The following is a 22,877-nucleotide window of genomic DNA, read 5'->3' as shown; positions in this document are numbered from 1 at the left end:
AGTGGACAATGACATACTGATAGTAATTCTTTTTTAGAATCCACTGACCTTTTTTGAGGCTGACACCCTGTAATCTGCCGAGGACTTAATTTTATTACTGTTCCATTGTAGTATCACCTGTCTAATGATAAGGACTTTAAGCAACCCAATCAAGAATGTAACTATGAAGATGATGAAAAATATTCTTAAATAGCTTGGGCTAGAGAAACATTCTGTAATGAAGCAAACAAATAAATGGATTAAAACTAGAATGAGTAAATCAAAGGATTCTAACAAGCAAACAATGTTCTCCGTCTCAATTAATAGGACCAGAGATATTTTCAAACCTGGATTTTTAAAACAGGAGAATGCCATTACTATTGATTCAAAAATAAACTCCATAATTTTTTATTACACATTTATTATTAAAATATTTCCAGGAGACATTCTTTAATTGTATTAACTGGAATGTGTCCAAATCCCTTAAACAAATAAAATTTTACCTGTGGCAGAGAAGAGACAGTTTTTGTGGTGTGTACTGTTGGTCACTAAGTGGGAAACAGGATTTAAAAATTATTTAACAGCTCTGTGCATTAGCATATGTTTCTGTGGTTATGCTTGCTCTTCATTTGTTGCACATCAGTAATGGAAAGTAAAGTAAACAATGCAGAAGCTAAAAGCAGTACTACTCTAATAGATGAATAGCTATTTCCTTTGAAACTGTAGTGTAAATTTCCATTATTATTACAAGTAGCTTCTCCAGGGAGTAGGAGTGTCCAACTCGGGACAATATGCAAATCTCTTTCCTCAATTTTTATTAATTTGGTTTTTACTTGTCTATTAACCAAATCTGTCATATTTTGCTTCTAAAAATTCACTGTGTATTTTTTTCAAGAACAAATAATTACTAGCTGGCGAAGGAAATGCTGCATTAAGAGGAGGAGCATACTAGGTCTCTGTTTTAGTACCAGACCTTTGGCAAACTCTAGTTGGAAAGTCTGCAGGCTCTGTGGATGCCAGAAGTATTACCCTATTTTAAGGGGAACATTGCACAATATGTCAGTATTCCACAGAACTCACCAGCTGCCCCAGATTCACAAAATTACCTCCTGGCTTAAAGAGGCAAGTATTTTCTACCCATTCTCCAGACTTTGGGGACTTCACCTAAATGTATGAAGGTCTCCCTGAGAGGGCCTTTTGAGAGGGGACCTTCCAAGTCTTAGACCTTACCCAAACATGGGTAATTTCTGTCTGAATTCCCAAGGGATGACCAAGCATGCTTTTGAATAAACCAAGAGCTCAGGAACAATGTAAGGGCTCCTCACCAAGTGAGAACACTTCGAGCCCAGTTTTCTTTTGGTCAATGACAACGGTCCTTGAAAGAAAGGGTAAAGGGAATCCAGAGGGCTACTAATTGGAATAGAAACACCAAATGAGAGTACAAGTCTCCCTTTGTTACTGTTCTCACACACAGAGACAATCCAAGATGCTCTATTCAAAAGTGGTGCCCTTGGAGTCTTCCAGAGTGACCCTCAGGTCTATGACATGCATGCCTTTCATCCTGACAGACTGTCATTTCCTCTGGCTGTCTTAGAACTAGTCCATCAGGCTAAAGCAGATCCTTAAAGGGGACACGTGGCTTGATCCCACTTTTTGGCTTCTTGCCTAGGAGGAGCTTAGCCAGAAGACCAAAACACCCTTTAAGTGTGATTGAGTGGATAGATAATAGGGGTGGCTAACAAATGTCCTTTTCCTCTCCTTCCACCATAGTTGTGAAAGGGAGGGGAGCCCCCTAGCTACTGTTACATTTTACAAATATTTCTAATGGGTTAGGATAGAGGACATTTTCAAGGCTCAAGTCTGCATGCATTTTAAAATGTTAGAATATCATTTTGGATAGCCAAACATTTAGCCTTGGCCATGACTCTCATCTTGGTTTAGGTCAAGCAAGGGCTTTTCCTAAGGACCTTTAAGGGAATACTTTTTGTAACCACACTTAGGTCAGAGTAGGTTTGTTTACTTAACATAATAAATGACATGTTGACAGGAAGGGCTCTATTTATTAGAAAAGGCACTTGGCTTTCTGGAGTGATTGCTGCAGCCCCAGCTGGCAGCACATGGGCTGTTTTCAAAGCCAAATTTATTATGGACTAAGATCAGTGTGGATGCAAGAGAAGAAGGAAACAAAACTGGAGAAACTTTATTCTTCTGTGCAGGCTCTGTAAGAGCTGGAATTATTTTCATAAGTTGGAGGAGAGACTAGAAATAATAGTAGCAGTAGAAATTCTTTCAAAGAAGACATAATTTAAAGCTTAAGTTCTAATTCATGTGTACTTCAACACCTTAACACCTGAGCAAAGTCGGATACTGGCTTTTGAGTTCTAATGAAGTTTTGTCTTAAAGTGGTCTTTGAACACAGCTTTCACATGTTTCTCCCATTTGTGTGTCATCTTTTAATTTAAATATATCTGTCATGTTCACTGGCTCATTTGCTGTCATACAATCTTTGAGGTTGGTATTATCATCTCCATTACAGATGAGGAAACTGAGGCTCAGGGAAATTTTGTAAGAGGGCTGGTATTTCTTATTGGTGTCAAGGAACCTGCTTTAAGCTTAAAAGTTTTCATGCCCTTTCCATTAGGCTGCCTTTATAATCACTCACCCATAAATTATATTTATGTCAGAATGAAAAACACCAGAAAAGGATGGCCCTTTTTAGGACATATATTTTGCAAAAGCATGTAATTGCTACTTAGAATTTTTGGTTCACCTGAAACATAAAGGAGAGTTTTGGTTTTACATGAGGAAGGTTGTAACTGGAAGTAAGCTGGGTTATGAAAGAGAAGAATGTCTCCATAGAGTTTATGTCTAAGGGTGAAACGGACTGTACATAGGAAATTTCCATTCTTGGCTCACTGAGGCCTCTGTAGACACTCTGCTTGGTGTGCTTCCATAGCGGGGCCCAGCATGGGCATTTAGCTGGATAATTGAGACAGGAGATCTACTCATTCAGCTGAACTATGGCAAATATACTCAGCTGCTATTTATAAAGTACCATCTCTGGAAGACTGAAAACACTGAAGCAGTTTTTCCTTTCTTTAGGATGATTGATTATGGGCTCTTTGGGGGAATATGATTCTCTACAGATACTGTCCAGTGCTTTCATTAGTAAGCTTTGGTTTACCTGATGTTTGGTCCATATAATGCTGTTCTGTGAGAGCACATGAAGTTTTACAATGATCAAGTATAGCTTGAGATAGATTATGAGGGTGAAGACATTGCACACAATTCCTATAAAGACAAACAGAAACGAAACATTTAATCTTTGAATAGGTTGTATGCTGGAAGCCGAGCTATCCCGGCCTGAGGGGCAGGGCCCGGGCTGTGGACGGATTGGTGACTGCAGGGTGGCCCACTGACAGTGAAGCTTCTTGGACTCCCGTTTTTAGGTAATTAGGTCTTAAAACTACCTGGGGTGTTGTCTGTTGGGGAATTGCCCTCGGCAGGCCCCCTGGGAAAAGAACCATTAGGGAAGAAAATAAGGCTCCCCAAGAAATTGTGCAGCCTTAGGTTTAGCTCTTGCCACCCCCTATGGAGACTCCTCTACTTACAGGAAGGATAGCCTCATACCTTTGCCAGCAAAGAGGGCCTGTAAAGGAGAGACATATTGATTTGAAAGCCTCACTCCGGCAACTAACGAGTGTATCTCTGGGCACAGGTGACTTCAACCCCTAGGCCCACCTGGCCCCCCCGGAGGCATTCCAGATGATGACTGAACCTAGTCTGTTAAACTACAGAATGGTTCATTGGTTCCTAGGTGCATTGTCTCTCTGAGAATGTATGAGGCATGGGTTTCTAAGGCTTTTTCAGCCCCTTTCTGGCACCTCGGACCGAGGCAAACACATTGTTCTGGCCTCATGTGGTTAGGAGGTCATGTCCCTGTAACTGTTCCACTTGAGGTGTTGAGAAATGGAGGGCCTTTCACGAGAACAGCAAAGCAAATGCTTTGTAGATTATAGATAAACACAGGTGCATAATGGAATATGTAAGAAATTAATCTATAATCAAAGTGTATGCGGGAAAGTTAGGGTAAAATCACCATGTTATGTCTTAAAGGTCGTTTATACATAGGAACATTTTCAAAATTAGGTAATGTTAGAAAAAACATAGTTGACGTATGCTACAAGGAAATCACTAGTATATATAATGCCACGTTTACTGCAATAAATCGGCCAGTTCAACACACTGCTGTTGTCTGTGTCCATTTTTATTTTAGTTTTTTATTTTAGCTTTTTATTTCAGTTTTTTATTTTTATTTTTGTCTTAGTTTTGTTTTATTTTCACTTTTTCTCCGATGCTGTTCATCCTTCTGGAACCCCTGGACCTGCTGGAGCTGGACTCCGGCAGTTGTAAGCCCATAGTATTTTTTGCAAGACATAAAATATCAAAATAGAGTACTGTTTTAGGATAGTAGTCTTGTAAAACTGGGAAAGAAAGCCAAAAGATTTATTTGTAATACTGGCTGAATTTAATACCATGCAAAATTATATTCTAATCACTAAAACTATTTTAATAATGTGTACAGTCAAAATAATGATTTTTTTGTATTGAGAAGAAAATACCCAAGAAATACATAAGAAACTTTTATTACAAATAAAATTAGCAAAAATATTTTAGAAGATAAATGTTATACTACTAGAAAAATTTATCAGAGAATACACAATTCAAGTTTCACTTGGGTTCATTAGAAATAACTCCATCATTATGTTTAAGTACTGCATTTCCAAGAGAGTTACATAAATTCCCATGTATAATTTTAAAAATTTTACTTGAGCTACCAATCTGAGAAAGTGAATGTCTTAAAATTTTTGAATAAAACAAATTAGAAGGCACAGTAATGTTTAGAGTAGTGGTCTTTGAACAGGCTCAAATTGTTACTGGAAAATTAGTTACTGTCACCAAACAATAATGCCATCTTCACTTAACATATCACCTATTACTTATACATCACTTTTTTCCAGGGGTGCTTCATAGCCAGTATCTTTCTTTATTTTTAAAATAATTTAAAAAGCTCAAAAATAAAAAAATTAAAAAACCCAATAATAATAGCTAATATTTATTCTAGGATGATTATGCACCAAGTAAAAATGGGTTTTTTTTCACATGAATCATCTAACTTAATTCTGTCACAGAACTATATAGCAAAGTATTATTATTATAATCATCACTTTCAATATCAAGAAACTGAGGCACAGAGAATTTCGACAACATACCCTAGCTCAAACAGCTAATTGATGGTAAACTACCATCAATTATCATCATGTTGTATACCTTAAGCCTTGTGTAAGCAAGGCTATATGTCAGTTATATCTCATGAAAGCTGGGTAAAAAACAATGAGCCCTTATGAACACCAAATCTTGTTCTTCAAAACAACAAACCTGTTTCAACAAAGCTAAAGCAGGGGCACCTAGGTGGCTCAGTCGGTTAAGCCTCAGACTCTTGGTTTTGGCTCAGGTCATGATCTCACGTTTCATGAGATCAAGCCCCATGTTGGGATGTGGAGCCCCATGTTGGGGATATCCCCTTGGGGATATCCCCATGTTGGGGATAGCGTGGAGCCTGCTTGGGATTCTCTGCCTCTCCCCCTGCTTATGTGCGCTCTCTCTCTCTCTCTCTCTCTCTCTGCTAAAATAAATAAATAAACGTTAAAAAAAAAAAGAGTAAAGCAGTGAATGCCTAGATCAATTCCAATGCTTTCACAGCTATCTAGTGGCCAAAAGTTAGGATCTAAGTTTTCTTGTTCCTAAAGTCCCTATTCAGTTCCTTTTTAGCATGATGATAACAAATTTATCTGGTAGAGAAGATCCAGCAACTTCTAAGATTAAGGAAGGCAAAATAAAAGGATGAACATAGCTATGGTGAAGAACTGCTTCATGTATGTTTGGAGTTGGAGAACACATACCAGTTTTCACTGCAGGCTGTGTGACACGTGGGGCAGTGTTCACAGAAGCGGCCGATGCTCCTGGGATCAGTGCACTGACACTTGCCACATACACATGTGCCTCTTCCACTACACACTTGGCCCTTTGGATTGACACAGTGCTGGGCTGATGCTGATGGGCACTGGCACCGATCTCCTTCCCAGCCACTGAAGCACTGGCATCTGCCCGCTTCACACTCTCCATGCCCTGCAACAGACACTCCAGGACCTAAGTTATTGGAGCCACTGACTTTGTGCAGTGTTTCCAAACATAAATTCCCCTCCCATATCCATGGAAACACACTGACAGTCAACTGAATGGAAACAGCATCGTTTTCTATTCGTCTGACATAAACAACGAGAGGTTTTAGGAGCGTCTATTTTCGAAGCTGTTCTGTTGTAGATAAACCCCATGATGCTAATCTCTTGTGCTGACAGTTGTGACATATGCCCCACTGCAGTGGCTGCCTGACTACCTGAAGGTCACTGTGCATTCAGTTTTAAATTAAAAACACACAAATATAAAAAAAGCTACAAAGGCTGAAGTAATGTTAATTGTCAGTCTTGAAATCCAAAAACCAGGGGTATTTGATTAATAGCCTCCATAATCATTCTCTTAGTTTCTCATTATTGCTAAGGGCCTGGGATACTTTTGAAGGTCTGTTAAGGCAAACCCTTCTAGTGCTTCAGTTCTGTTAGTGCCATGTTTAAAGATAAGATCTCTGGCGGAGTTGAACTGATCTCTTCACATCTTGAAGACATTATTTAGCAGGTTAGAGAGGCATGTCCTAAAGTATGCTGTGAGTTGTTATTAGGTGGTAAATGAGAGAAAGCGAGGTGGAGTGTGGGTGTATGTATGTATGTATGTATGTGTGTGTGTGCGTGCGTGTGTGTGTGTGTGTGTGTGTGTGTGTGCATGTGCGTGTATGCACATGCACACCTGTGTGTTGGGGTTGGGGGCATGCATGTAGACAAGTAAGTTGAGGAGAAACATTGGTTATATGTAGTTAAATGGGTTTTAGACTTCAGGAAGCATCCAAAATTTAATATGCCCATGTGGATTAGAAATCCTCAAGAAGGAGTATATATTACAGGGTTACGTAGTGTTTCTCAAGCTTATTTGGCTACAGAAGTCTTTCCTTCCTTCCTTTGCTTCCTGGCTTCCTTCCTCCCTCCTTCCCTCTCTCCCCTTATTGCAAGCACCTCACAGGGTAACTGCTCCATAGAGTCTACTGTTGGATCAACTCAATTGCTAAATGTAAAACTAATGAGGTCCAGGCCAAACAAATGCCTGCCAGACCCTGTTCCCTATATGTAGGCTGCACGCCCAATCCTAGCCAGCTGACCTGTGAACATATGTTTTTATTCTCAAAGGAAACTAGTGAAGAAAATGTTTGTCAGCTACATTTTGCACTTATAACTTATACACAAATAATTCAAAGCAGATTTTCAACTGCCTGTGGGCTGGTAGAATAGTCATACAGAAGAGCTAGTATATTGATTTTTAATAGTTTACTATAAATAGAGACTGAGATTCCCAATGTATTTCAAGCTGCTATCCCAATATCTGTGGGATATCAGAATTCTTCCTCTTCCCTGTTCCAAATAGGATTAGTTCTAAATATTAGAAGATAATTGCTGGCTTGTTCTTAACTTATCTATAATCCATTCTACCAATGATACAAGATATAGCAGGATACATGTTTGGCATATAAAATATTTTGTGTATATAACAGAATAAAAAGTCAATTTTTCATTGCATATTTATGTGATATATGGCAAATTTATAGCTGACACAAGAATAGAAAATTCATTTTGTATAGGCTTGTTACTTTCCATATGGTTATGATAATGAAATATTTTAGTTCATTAATAATTTAATTAATATTTGCTTACCAAAATGCAAAAATTTTTAAAATGGTGTTGTAACAGTAAGTGGATTTAGCACACTGTCATAGAAAAATTAATTCATTTAAAAACAGTATTTTGTATTAAATTTCAAATGTTGCATAGATTTTCTAGAATCTAACCTCTAGGTGGCAGTAAACTGAATTAGCCAAAAAGTACTTTTGATATTTTTATTTTAAATTATTTCATTTTTAAACGTGGTCTGTGTGTGGCCTCTGGTACTAATCTTCTAGATTACTTACAAAACCCGTATTCTCTTGAAGAATGCTGTTTTCTGATAATTCTGTTGCTTGCATTGTTCCAAAAATAAACTGGATAGGTTTAAATTATTACAAATTTATAATACCATCTATAATAATGCATTAAGAATTTTCCAGTGAATGGAAACTGTGTTTTTAAAGCTCACTATCCTTTGAGAAAGCTAGAGGGAGTGACTACTTATGAGAATGAATCAAGTCTTTTCTAGAAGAATGCTCTGATTATAGACAACCTGCCAGACATCAGAAATTTCCTTTTCTGATATTTATCTTTATAAAATCAAGGCATGGTTGAGAATAACACTTAATTTTTGGTTTTCATTTTCAATTATTTTCTGTACAAAAATAATTTAAAATATAAATAGCAGAATCATGTGCCATAAATGCATTGCCATGGCCTAATTTCATAGACTTTGAAATTTTGAATATTAAATTCAGACTCAGGGTTGGTAATTATAAAGATGTGACTTAAAGAGACTTTGATATATATGCTAGTTTAATAGTAACTAGTAAAAACTACACGTATATATTTACTTATACTTACCAGCACACAGATTTCCATGGTAATATGGACAAGAAAAGTCATCCTTTTCACAATATTTTCCATACACTTTCCCAAGCTTAATTTTGTGACATAAACATTTCCCACAAACACAAACTCCTCGGCCACTGCAAACAGGTTGATCTTTATGTGACTTGCAACTCTCAGAAGGAAACTGATCTTCATCAAAATGACATTTATTCTCATTACACTGGAAACATTTGGCATCTAGAAAAATTTCATCTATACACTTTCGTTTAGGTCCTCTGCTGTCCTCACACTGACAGCTGCAGTTTCTGTGTATATGAATTTTAGTGGTTTCATTGAAACCAATAGGTTTGATGATTGCATAGCTTTTTCCTCCTGTGACATCACATTTTTTCATTGTAACTGTGACATTGAAAAGAACCTAAATGGAGGGAGAGAAAGAAAATATATTTATATGTCTTGATTATTTTTATCACCACTCTTTATGTGTGAATGATTTTTTGAATCAATAATATACCATCTTATAGAAATTTATAACACTTGTAGATTACACAGGCACTCTTTCATATATAGATGTAACATCCCTTTTCCATTTCATTTATTTCCTAATTAATGAACCAGAGAGTCAAAAGAAGCAATGACTGCTACTTGTCTCTATTGTACCATTAAATGGACATGGGTTTAAGTCTATTTGAAACGTCTACTCCACTTCCAATGACTAACTGATGTTCTCAATTGATTTCTTAGCAAACTTGAGAGAGAATAACCATTTTCTGAATTAAGTCCTTAAAATGTGGGGTTAACGAATATTTGGCACAAGGGAGAGATCAAATAAACTAAAGGACTACTGCTCTACTGGTTTAAACCTTGAGATAGGATGTTCAGATGAACAATTTTTATTTATAATATATAAATATATAAATATGTAACATATAAATATTAATATATAAACAATATATAATGTATAAATAAATCTATTTATAATAAATTATTTTTACTTATAATAATATATAATATATATAAACCCCAAGTAAAGATTTAGAGTTAAATTTTAGTTTATACATGGTGTTAATGAAGGAAAACATGAGGCTTTCTCTGATGCTACTTAAGGGAATAAGATTTAGGACTCTCTCAGATCTTAAGATCTCAATACAGGGTCCTACATTTGTCTCAGTGGAGACATGAGCGTACAACTAAAGATCTGGGTTGGCAGGAGTTTGTTTCCCTTGTGAAACAACAGATCCTCCCAAGTTTTTCCTTTCTCTCTATTTTTTTCTTTTTGCACCACATGATTGGTTTAATGTGCCTTTTTTGGATTTGTTAGCCTACCTTATAATTTTCAGGTACTTTGGCAAATAAGCTTGTATGTTTTTTTTCTATCTTAGATTAAGATCCATTGCAACTTAAAAATTTTGTGGTAGCCTTTTTTGTTGGGATGAATACATGTGGGTCGGGATATATCCATATATATAAATTCACTCTGACCAAAAAGCCTAGCACAAATACACACACACACACACACACACACACACACACACACACACACAAGGTATGAAAGATCTAAGTTTAGGCTTTTATATTACATATATGCATCAGAAATTAACATCAGTTTCATAATATTAAAATTAATGCAGTTGGTATTTTACTTGAAATGTTTTTTTGTCTTAAAGAATGTTAAGGATTAACAGATGTGTAGGATAATGTGGCCATTGCCAATATTAATAAAGCAAAATTTGGGGTTTATGTAATTAAGAGGTCATATGACTCTTTCTGAGAGTCAAACTGTTTATACTACTTAGTTGAAAGTGAGGGTGAAAAACGGATTATAGACAAAGTAAAAGAAAAAAAAAGTAAGAAGGAAAATCTTTCTGCCAAAACTGATTTTGAAAGAAAGAACTACTTCTAAACGGCTAACCCTTTCTCAGAAACTTTTGCTAGCACAAAGTTTTTCTATATTTAATGGAAATCAAATATATATTTATATATTATATGAAAATTATATGTTATAATTGTATATTTTATAAACCAAATATATATTTTTTATATAATGTCTTTTTAACAAAATCCAAAAAGTGATTATGCAGGGACCTACAGAATTAGAAACTAGCCATAATTGATTTCAAATAGCCAGCTTGTTGGAGCAACCATACTACCATACTTCTGAACTACAGCATGACACTAAAATAACAACATCATAGAACTTTAGAGATGAAAGGAAAAGGGATTCTAAATTTTGTAATCTGTTCATTTAAAAATTAGGCAACTGATGCCTCAAGGTGGCTCACTGAAAATCACCTCATCTAACAAGAATTCCCTCGAAGAGCATATTTCTGTGTGTTTGCCCTCTATTGTGCTGATACTGGGAGAATTCCTATCACCCCTGGTCCTATTTCTTAGCACTGCAATAATCTGGACCCTCTGTTTTCCAGGTTATCCCTTTTTAATTAAATGACACTTCTTTTTTATTGTTCTTAATAAATGTCCCCACGTCATCCTAGATCATTGAGTACTGGGACAATAGCACAGTGAAAGATTTTGGAATTCATAGCCTTTATCAGTTGCTCCATCACTCTCATTCTTTTTGTGGCTTATTACCTTCAATTTCAAATTCTGAGATTTGCAACCAAAAAGGTAGGTATCATCATCATAAGTGTAAACACTACTTGTTTGAAAAGATGTGCTTTACTGATATATACTGGCTGTGACACAGAAGTTTAAAGTTATTATCATTAAATAAGTATTTAATATAATATATATTTACTTAATTTGAGAGTTTAAGACAAATAAATGGAGTTAAAACAAGTAGGAACTTTATAAAGAGACAATAAAAATTACTTTGAACTATATAAATATGATCCTTGGAGTCAGTAGTAAATAAAGTTTTCCAGAATGGTTTGATTTTTCTGTGAGAAAACTTGCCAAACAACTTAGTTTATTTTAAAATGGGAAAAATGCACACCCACATACTTCGTCATTGCTTGTCACATTTCCACATCCGTCTGTGCCTGCTTTTCGGGTCCCATCTGGACAGATGGCAGTAATATTAAAATAGACGCCTTTTACCTGGTTTTCCACCTGAACTTTCACTTCTGAAATGAGTTTCTGCAGAGACATCATTTTTTAATTGTATATCATAGAAATTTCAAATGTAAACAACTAAACAGAGTCAAGCTTATTAAATGATTCTAGATTTAATTTTTAACTAAATCAAAGAGTCTGTCCCTATGAAAGGATGAATAAATATACTGTTTCCACATAATGACCCAATTATATTTGATATACATAAGAAATACTGAAGGATTAGACCATATGCATTTAAATTGTTCTATTTTTTTTTCACATATTGCCATGACTATGCATTTCAATCACTTTGGAGATATTTCTCCTTTAGCCTGTGTTACAGAAATAATCATTTTAAATCCAATAATGTTTATATTTTGTGACAAAAATTGAATAAAACATTGAGAACACATATATCATCACAGAGGGTAAATCTTAACAGCTTAAAATCTGAAACACACTCCTGACATTTATGTTATATATAAATAAATATTTCAGTTTCAAACACTTTAGGCTATCATGAAACCTAAAACACCTTACTGATACAGAATTCAAAGGTAAATTTTGGGGAGAGCATTTCTGTACTGTAGGCCTAAGAATTACCTGCTAGATATGTCCTGTAAATTCTCCAAGCATGCCCTAGGAATTTTGCCAAGTCCCTGGGGCTTACTTGTGTTAATTAAATTTGTTCTAATCCTTGATACTGAAGTGGGACAGTGGGAACATTTACTAGACAGGAAAACCATTACAAACATTATGAGTGCATTTATTCACTCATTTATATAATTATTCAAAAATGTTTATGTAATGCTTATCATGTATCAAGCACACACTAATTTCTTCCGTCACAAATCTTTGGTTACAAACATTGCTAGCTGCATTAAATAAGTACTGAAGATCTGTGTGTATTTGATCTCATAAAACAGTCTACCACATGCAAAAGTCCTTAACTTTATACTTGTAAACAAAAGGAAGGAGAAAAGATGAAATATATATCTAAGGAAAGATGAATAGCAAGATATGAAGACAGACAATTTTTCCAAAGGCTTCTAATTTTTTACTTGAGTAAATTTTAATTTTCAACTGTATAATCAATAAAGAGATGCATGCTTAACTAATAGTTGGCCACAGTGGTAAATCTAGAACAAGATACTTTTTCAAATTAGTAAATTTTATTTGGATTAGAGAAGACTGTGTCAGCCAAATTTTTAAATCTCCCAGAGAGCTCATCCATTGTAATCACTTACTTGGACACTCTTAGCAAACTAACTGCGACTTCTAATGGTATACAAATGGTGTTGATATGGTGATGGTTTGACAGATAAGAAGGACATTCCTAATATAATGAGTGTTCTCAGTTTGCTCTTCTGAAATTCTTTCTGTTAAAAAGTTAAGCTTGTTACACTAATGTTTTTCACTTAAGCAAGGTGTGAAGACAAATATCTAAAATTTTGCCCAGTTTTGAGATTTAGAAATTAGGTTCCAAACATAATATCAAGATTCTTTTTATATCTAATAGATACAGAGGCAGAATTTATTTTTCAATATTTAATTCTGTTTGTATTAAATATAACTTATTTTTAATATCTTAATTTCAGTTTAAGTTATTATCATCGTGATTTTTATTTAATCTTAATTTTAATGGCAGTGCTATTGTAAAGGATAAAATTAAAATGCGTCACATTCACCATACACTAAATTTGTATGTAAATTTTATAAAATTCTTACAAAGGAAATGCAAAAACTTAAAAGTTAGAGTGAAGTATCTTTATTCTTCAATGCATTGTGAATTATTTCTGTTGGACTGTGAAGACAAAATAAAACTTCAGAAGAATTTTGAAAATTATAAAAATGTATAAAATAATAATAGAATCCTAACATAAAGGAGATTAGTTAGCCAGAGTGAGTCTCGTTGGATTTGCTAGTATTTTCCTATTGTTTAAGGTCAGTCAGAACTGCAGTTTGCTAAGGCATTGGATACCTAACCTTGGTAAATAAAGAATATAAAACCAAATGCTGCTGTTTCCCTTTCTGTTGGCATAGTCTGACACACAGGCAAGTTTGTCAATTTATATTTCTTGTTTGGACTAGTAAATGTGTTCATACTATAAAAACTGGGGTGATTTCTAACACTGTAAATCCCTTCCTTATTTTGATTATTCCTGGGAACAAACTGCAGATGGGAATGAATTGTATATGTTTGATTTTCCTTGATGAGAAGTTTCCCCAGACTCAATGTTCTTTTGTAATAGTGAGAAATAAAAATAATTAAAGATGGTTTTCCTTATTTCATCCAATGTATTTTTGAGGCATAGAACAATTCCTTGGCAAAAAAAAAAAAAAAAAAAAAAAAAAAAAAGTCTTACAAGATTTTTCTTTTTTTTTTAATTAAAAAAATTTTTTTAACGTTTATTTATTTTTGAGACAGAGAGAGACAAAGCATGGATGGGGGAGGGTCAGAGAGAGAGAGACACAGAATCTGAAACAGGCTCCAGGCTCTCAGCTGCCAGCACAGAGCCCGAGGCGGGGCTCAAACTCATGGACTGCGAGATCATGACCTGGGCCGAAGTTGGCTGCTTAACCAACTGAGCCACCCAGGCGCACCTATTTTTCTTTTAAAAGAATAAAGTTGAGGGTCACATGGGTGGCTCAGTCAGTTAAGAATCTGACTTGGGCTCAGGTCATGACCTCATGGTTTGTGGGTTTGAGCCTTGCGTCGGGCTCTCTGCTGTCAGTGAGGAGCCCAGTTTGGATCCTCTGTCTCCCTTTCTCTGCCCCTCCCTGCTCGTGTGCTTTCTCTCTCTCTCTGTCTCTCCTTTCTCACAAAAATGAACATTTAAAAACATTTTTAAAAGAAAAAAGTTTAAACAAGTCATTTTCTATCATGTGCCTGCTTCCTGACTTTACCTTTTGTGCTCAAGTTGAAGACAGATGCTTCATGGAGAAAATGAGAAGCCTGAGATTTCTTATAATGCTTGAGCTACTATTAACATTATTCATCTCTATGTGTCAGGAAGAGAATCAGAGAATTTGGGAAGTGAGACTTTATCAATGGCCCATGAATCCAAGATAGAATAAGCCTATCTTTGGATTGTTTGGAAATAAGAGAAAGAAAGCAAGGAAGGAAGGAAGGAAGGAAGGAAGGAAGGAAGGAAGGAAGGAAGGAAGGAAAAGAAAAGAGGGAGGAAGGAAGGAAGGAAGGAAGGAAGGAAGGAAGGAAGGAAGGAAAACAGGTGGTATCACAGAGAAGGAAGCCCCTGGCAACTAGAATTAAGGAAGACCTGGGTTCTGATCCTGCTTCTCCTGCTTGTTTCACCTTTGGTTAGCTTGCTTCCCTTCTTTGAGGTTCTATAAATACATAATGGGAGTACAACATCTCGCTTATGGATCAGTTGTCTGGATTAAATGAGGTCATGTATGGAAAGTATCTGATTCTCAGTGGTATTAAAGTAACAATCAAAATTATTACAACATCTTAACAATGATTATTGTATCCAGTAATGACCTGTGTTGAGAGCAGATGTTTCTGTAAAACTTTACATTTGGTACTCACTCTTTGTTAGACTGGGAAGAGCATACAACTGTAATTCAATAAAATAGTATACCTCTTAAGGTGATTCTTTTCATCAAATTAGTTTCATAAAACTGCTAAAATAACTGATTAAACAATCAAGTGATTGACCTAGGAAACCCCAACAGAGTCCTCTCAGTCATCTCTATATCCCAGATTGTTCCACCTGATAGGTTGCTGCTTTAAATAGTGTGGATTTCTTGACCTTTACAACATAGGAAATTGTGACATTTATGGTAATAAAGTATATTCTATAGCCGTGATTTAGTGACTTACTTAACATTTGATTTGGAAGGAAATTTAGATAGGCTCTAGCCTGACCCACGTTTACTGTCAATGAGACAGTGAGGTACAGAAAACTGAACTGATTTTCCCAAGGTTTCATGACTAGTTAGTAGTAGAGCCAGGGCTAAATTAAAATTCCTAACTTTTAACCTAATTTTCTGTCCACCATTCCTCTCAAGATGATAAGGCCTTAATTTGTATCCTGCCACAGAAATTGGGGTTAAAAGTTTACATGAAAAAAATAGTGTTTAATATATACGTACCTGATAGGCTTCTACTACCAAATTATTGAGGTTTGCAGCCTTTGATTCTATTTCACCAGCAATGGTGCCAGGCAAGAGGGGTAGAAGGTCCTAGAAAATATACCAATAGCATTTACATGACAGTGGTATATGGTGGTTCAGCAATCAACAAATATTAAACATTTTTTATAGTTATTAGTGGAAGTTGAGCCATTACATGAATGAAACAAAATATAAGATACAAGAAAAATGTGAGCAACCAAGTAGGGCAGCCAAAACACATACATCTGAAATGGGAGTGTGTGTATGTGTATATGCATGAGACTGTATGCATGCACAAATTACATGTTGATCTAAAAACCCAATCAAATACAGACCAGCATTTTCCAAATTATTTCTCATGTTCCATGGAACATAGTTATCAAAAGGGTTTTGAGGGCAAGTAAGTTTGGAAAGTTCTCCATATGGTTTCTTCCCTTTAAGTACTCAAAATGCACACCTGCAAAGTAAAGGTTCAGAGAAGTCCTGCAATTTGGAAATAATTTAGCAGCATTTGTTGCAGCGTTTCCAACATTTTTAAATCACAAAACTTTTTCTCATGTAACATATATAAATATTTTGCAGAACTACTATTTTGTGGAGTGACCTATAGGACATGTTGGCCCAGGCTGGAGAAAAAATCATTGTCACAAGTGGAGCCTTCATGGAGTGGGTATTCTTGATGGATGGCATATAACAATTATGGAGAAAACTCTAGGTATTCCTAGTGAGAAAGTGAGAATTAGTGAAGGCTTAAAGGTTTACCTGGTTTAGATGAAGTAAGAAAAGAGAAGAAACCAGTCTGACTGGAGTGAAGGCTGCATATTTATAAGGAATCAGATTATAGAAAGACTTGAAATCCATTTATACACTCATTTTACCATTCACAAATATCATTAAGTTCCTGCTATATGCCAGCCACTACTTGGACATTAACAATTTGTTATCTTAGGTACTAGGGAAAATTGATCACTTATAGATTTTTAAAAGCCAATTATTTAACCTTTATTGTATACCTATTAGGTACCACTTTGGAGTTTCCATCCTTAAGGATTTCATAGGTATATAAATGACAACTTCAAAAAACGATGTACACATGAATAGAGATATGCAGAGACCTGAAGGAGAGGGATACCCAGCAAGTATTTGAGGGCTGCAAAAGTTGTCAGGGATTGTTACCTGGAGGCGGTGACTCATGAGCTGTATCTTAAAGGATGACTAAGAGTGAGCCAAATAATGAGGGAAAGAGACTTCCAGGCATGGGGGATACATAACAAGAACAAAGGCACAAAGGAAAGAAAGAGCCTGGTGAGTGGGTGAGTGTATGTGCACAGAGGCAAACAGGAACGAGATGAGCTCATATGCCACATTAAAGACTTGATCCTTTAAATCAGAATGAACCACTGGAATATTTTGCTGTAGGGAGAACTGTGGTCACAATTGTGATTTAATAGATCATTCTGCAGCCAAGTGGAGGACGAATGTGGGACATGGATTAGGAGGCTGTTACAACCCAGATGGAGGTGACTGATAAAAGTATGTCTGGGCAGCCAAAGTAGGTGACTCCAAGGGTAGACACAGGCCTCCTCACAGGACTCGTCCGGCTTCTGGAGCCTGTTGATTCCTACTTTGCACAGATCCTACTTTGCACAGAATTCAATTAATAATAAACCTGGTTTTATGGTTTTATCAGTCAATGAAAATCTGTTTAAAGGAGTAGGGAGAAACTGCTAAAGCCAATAAGAGCAGCAACTATTAAGTAATCCGTAGCAAAGCAGGAAGAGGCTAGAGCAGTAACAAGCTAGATGATAATTTGAAATTCAACTATTAAACTTAGAGGTTAAGAACACAGGATTTAAGCTGTTAGGAAAGTTTGGGCAAGTATGTAACCTCTGTGAATGTGTTTCCTCAACTTTAAAGTGGGCTTTAAATTAGTAATACTTCCCTCGTTGTTAGGAGTATTATATGAATTGATGTTAATAAACTCAGTGCCATACAATAGTAAGAACTCAGTAAGTGGAATCTGTTCCTATTGTTAATAAAGTAGTTTGGGCATTTAATTTGGAGTAGAGCCCTACTTCTGTGACTATTAATAATTGTCACATTAAAAAGGGGTTCCATGGTGTATCAGCTTGGGAAAACAGGGAACTGATTAAAGTTTCACTGTAGATTTCTAAGGGAAGAAGTGGCATGATTAAAGTAGTGCTTTCAGATGATACATATAAGTGGTCAGGTATTGGGGAAATTGGTGGAGGGAATACCAGTTTTATGGCTAATGCAAATTGATTCAAGCATTTATTGAAACCGAAGGATATTTATTTTTTCTGAAGTATTGAAAGAAATAAGTAGGGGTGCCTGGGTGGCTCAGTCAGTTGAGTGTCCGACTTTGGCTCGGGTCATGATCTTGTGGTCCGTGAGTTCGAGCCCCACATTGGGCTCTGTGCTGCCAGCTCAGAGCCTGGAGCCTGCTTTGGATTCTGTTTCTCCCTCTCTCTCTGCCCTTCCCCCATTCATGCTCTCTCTCAAAAAAACTAAACATTAATTTTTTTTAAAAAAAAGAAATAAGTAAAGGACAGTGAGAGTGGAAAGAAGAGGCAGAGATAACAAAGGAGATGGAGATCCAGTGAACAGACACGTGCAATGAAAATCAAGGAGTCACATCATGAAAATGAAGAAAAGAGAGTTTTCTGGATAAAAGAACCTAAAAGACTGTGAAAAGAATATGACAGCAGGGTCACAGAAGCAATTTTTTGTTGGGGGTGGGTCCCACAATGCTGCCAGAGTGACATGGTTTTGCCAAACATCTGTTCTGTTTGTGGGTCTCATCTGGCCTGAAGGATTGTGGACAAAACCAAGATTCTTCTTCCATAGGAAACCTCTAACTGGATCAGCCACTTCAGTGACTCCTCTTGTTCCTTTGTTGGAGGCCTAGACCAAATCTAGGTATGTTGTTACCAGTGAAAACTAAGCTGATGTTCCCCAACCTAATCTATTATGAGAATATGCCCAGAGATTGAATAGAAGCAGGAATCCATACATGAAAGGTGCAGTTGGAATGTGAACCACTTTTTACCTGATAAAAGTCTTCTCCATTAATGTCACAGTACCACACTAAGTATCAGTGCCCACACTTGGTTCTAAGTGTTATAAACAAAGAATTTATACATAAATGTTTACTTACAACACTGTGTAGTATACATTAGCTACTACTTTATAAAATTCAGATAGTAAAAAGTATAATAACTCCAGACTCCTTACCTGGGGACCCAAGAAGTATTCTAACTACCAATGCAAACATTTCAGTTTTTATATTTTGGAATTCACGCACCTTATACCAATGAAACTGTTTTCCTTGAACGGCAAAGATGACATTAATGTTGTTGTCTATTAACTTCTCAGAGAGTTGGCCTAGTGAGGGATGTTCCTGAAAAAGATAATGAAAAAAAGAAGGGATTGAAATTTATTAGCTCAATCCCATACATACCCAAACATCTATTATGAGGAAAACCATATGACTGACATAAAAATATATTGTGTTGGGAAGGATTAAGATTTTATTAGAGACATTTAAATTAAAAAAAATAAGATCAATATCAACATATTAAGGATATTTTCTAGATAAAAGCCCTATATAAACCTGTAAGTCAGAAAAATGAAGAAGGTTAAATCAACATTATGCAAAGTGTGTTCAGCACCTCTTTAGATTAACTTTGGTCTCACGGTGTTATCACTAAAAGATAATGTACTATTCAGAAATAGAGACACATTGGTGACAGTCACATTCTGAAATTTAGTAACAAGTGCTGAAATACAAATATATGCATGTATAAACATAAATACATGTATAATTGATATATAACATGATATAGTACAAAAGCAGAAAACCTTGCACTCAAATCCCAGGTTGTCACTTTATGGTAAAAATTCTATCTCAGGTCCATCCTCTGTAACATGTCAGTGGTTTCTGCCTTCCATGATTGCAAGCAAGATTAAAAAGATACCAATTGCATGTGATCTATTTAGTTCAGCTTCTTATATATGATAGGTACTCAAAACTAATAGCAGTTATGATTTTTATTTCCAGCAGCTCGTACAAGAGGTATTCAGATCTCTCAGCTTATCAGTACACTTAACCTTTTTGTCATGTGATATATGATAAATCTGTTTTACTTTGATAAATAAAACTTGTGCTGAGCTATACTTATTCTTGTGTTAGTGAGAAAGCTGGGGAAGAGTAGGAGAAAGGGTATACAATTTAGTAAATGTGAGAAATCTGCCAACTATCGAATGGTATCTAAAGTTATATAGTTAGACATAGTACTTTATTTTTTCTTTATATAAATGGTCTTCCAGAAATTAAAGTGATGATCTCAAATAACAACTTCATAACTAGACAGTTCTCAGAGGGATGATGTCAAACTTCACCTGCAGTGGTCCTCACCTGTTCTTTGGTACTTAGTTGCATTAGCTAAGTTGCAACTAAGGATCATGTGGCTGAACCTAATACATATCATGTGATTCAAGTTCAAATTCCTCTGTAGTTTTTACTCCTCCTTTCACCTTCCAATGCTAATTGTGTTTTCTTTAAGAGGAGATTTTGCTAAACCATCTTGGTTAACATTTCTGTGTTTTGGCAAACTATGTGAACTTAGTAAAAGAATTAATTTGACTAGTTTCTCTTATAGCCTAAGCTGATACCCACATATTAAACTTACATACATAGATATAAGATAACAGCCTTGTTGTTAAAAATACTATCACTAACATGCTATGATCTGAATATTTGTGTCCTCCTCTCCAAATTCATACATTGAAATCCTAACCCCTAAGGTGATAGTGTTAAGAAGTGGGCCTTTGGGAGATGATTGGATCATGAAGGTGGTGGAGTCCTCATGAATGGGATTAGTGCTATTATAAAAGAGGGCCATAGGATGCCTGGGGGACTCAGTCTTTTGGGCATCTGACTCTTGATTTTGGCTCAGGTCATGATCTCATGGTTGTGAGATAGAGCATGGCACTCGCTTAGGATTCTCTTTGTTCCCCTCTACACCTCCCCAGCTCACACATGTGTCCTCTCTCTCAAAATAAATAAACTTTAAAAAAAAAGAAAAAGAGGGTCAGTGGAGACCCTTCCACCATGTGAGGTGGTGAAAACATTACAGCTAGAAGGTGTCATGTATGAACTAGGAAAGGGTCTCTCACCAGATCCCAGAATCTGCCAGTGCCTTGATCTTAGATCCCAACCTCTAGAACTGTGAGGAATAAATTTTTATTGTTTACAAGTCACCCAGTTTATGGTGTTTTGTTACAGCAAACAGAATGGACTAAGATAATAACCATAACAAATACATCTCATTTCTATATAACTTATTATTGTGGTAAAAAAACAAATCAAATTTACATGAACTTCATTTAAATGTGATATGAAACTAATTTATGAAGAGGTTTAAGAAGTATTACCACATGGATTTGCATCAGAAAAAATTCTTCCCAGAGCAATTCTTAAGAATATAATTGTAAACTAATAGAAAAACAATTCCCAAAATACAAGTTCTGCTAGATAAATTCTTATGCCTTGTTGATACTATGTATACTCTTAAAATACATTTCTGACAATTTCCATAAGGCTAGTGAATTAAAGAGAACAAGTCCAGGAAGGAAACAACAAATCTATTTATATTGGGAATATATTTTTTAATGGTAACAACTACTTTTGAAATAGTTTCACTTTGACAAAAAATAATCACAGTTTGCCAAGCATTCCCCCTTAATTTTTAAAACCATTCATATTTTAAGGATAATTTAATCCATATGTTTTTAACCAGTTTATACTTAACTCACATAAAATCAATATTTAAAGAACAGTTCCAAATGTAAGCAGCTTTTGGAGCCTTCTTAATCTTCTTTCCCTTTTCAAAAACAGGAAGTCACATTGACCAAAAGTACACAAAATTTAAATCTAGAAGGTTCTAGTTTGGTCAGAAGCTCATTAAGAGGTCAGTTAGATTTTAAGTTTAAAAGACACATTTTTTTGAACCCTACAAAGAAATCTGTTTTAAAAGAAAATTCCAGCTACTTTGAGGTAGATTTGTTAAAATTACAAATGTTTAACAGATGTTTAAATAAACCACTGTTGACAGGAGAGCTGTGGATTAATGGCCGTTTTTGAAGCCCCTTCCCCTTTCCTCCATGCAGCATATTATCTTTTAAATATTTTATCTTTTCTGTCTTGTATTTCACTAGCAGAACACTCCCTCTCAGCCAGCTGTCCAATTCTGGTGACGTCAGTGCTCCTCATCTCTAACTCCCCCTCTGTCCAACCCATTACATATTGTTTCTCTAAACTCTGAAAATAATTAATAGAGATAACAGGCATTTCAGGGGCAAAAGGGAAAAGGGAAAGCAATGTGCCAAGACAGCTGCTAAGTAATTAAGGGCAAAAGGATTCCTTTCACATTTTTCTTCTTCACCAACACCTTCGCTGTGACTTGTGGGAAATAACTTATAAATGTCAGAAGGAAAGAGGAGGTAAGAAAGATTCATTGGGAGCAATTCCAGTTAAAGAGATAGTTGTGTAGAAGTGTATGGGAGAATTTTAATAATGTGCATAAATAGTGACGAAAAAGAGAAGTGTTTAAGATTCTTTTCATAAAACTGAACTTGATGGTAAAAATTTTTATAAGCTAATAGAGAATTTACAGTAGTGAATATCATCATAAGATGAAAAAAGGCCAATGTCTTGTTAAATAAAGTACGCAATTATCTGGATTATATTTTTACAGTTCACGTTTTAGAAGAAAGAGATAAAATGAAAGTACTCTGATAGCAGAGATTTATTTAGAGATAAAGACTTTAAATTATGTGCTGTCAATCTCCATCTCTGGCAATAGCCTATTTTCCATTTGCATAGTTGCACAGTAGTAATCACATAGACCAGGGTTTCTTATCAGTGGCTCTATTGACATTTTGGGCTATGTATTCTGTGTTGTGGGTGTACTGGTGTCCTGTGTACTGTGGGTATTTAGC

General features: G+C 35.7%; 1 protein-coding gene and 1 long non-coding RNA gene across 2 annotated transcripts in view; one reads left to right on the top strand and one right to left on the bottom strand.

Annotated features, from left to right (window-relative positions):
* The window catches only part of ITGB8 (integrin subunit beta 8), an 85,434-nt gene that overhangs the window by 5,522 nt on the left and 57,035 nt on the right, over positions 1-22,877 (bottom strand). The window contains exons 7-13 of the mRNA XM_003982834.6: positions 19,180-19,275; positions 15,834-15,923; positions 11,622-11,756; positions 8,670-9,075; positions 5,943-6,168; positions 3,164-3,270; positions 49-212 (exon numbers count right to left, since the gene is read on the bottom strand). Of these exons, the coding sequence (XP_003982883.1) occupies positions 49-212; positions 3,164-3,270; positions 5,943-6,168; positions 8,670-9,075; positions 11,622-11,756; positions 15,834-15,923; positions 19,180-19,275 (1,224 nt within the window). The remainder of the gene's footprint in view (positions 1-48; positions 213-3,163; positions 3,271-5,942; positions 6,169-8,669; positions 9,076-11,621; positions 11,757-15,833; positions 15,924-19,179; positions 19,276-22,877) is intronic.
* LOC111559510 overlaps positions 1-22,877 on the top strand; it is a 220,308-nt gene that overhangs the window by 190,015 nt on the left and 7,416 nt on the right. The gene's annotated exons all lie outside the window — the stretch shown is intronic.

The sequence above is a fragment of the Felis catus genome, chromosome A2 (genome assembly GCF_018350175.1).
Source record: "Felis catus isolate Fca126 chromosome A2, F.catus_Fca126_mat1.0, whole genome shotgun sequence".
NCBI classification, from domain to species: Eukaryota; Metazoa; Chordata; class Mammalia; order Carnivora; family Felidae; genus Felis; species Felis catus.
This window is presented reverse-complemented; position numbering and strand designations above follow the sequence as displayed.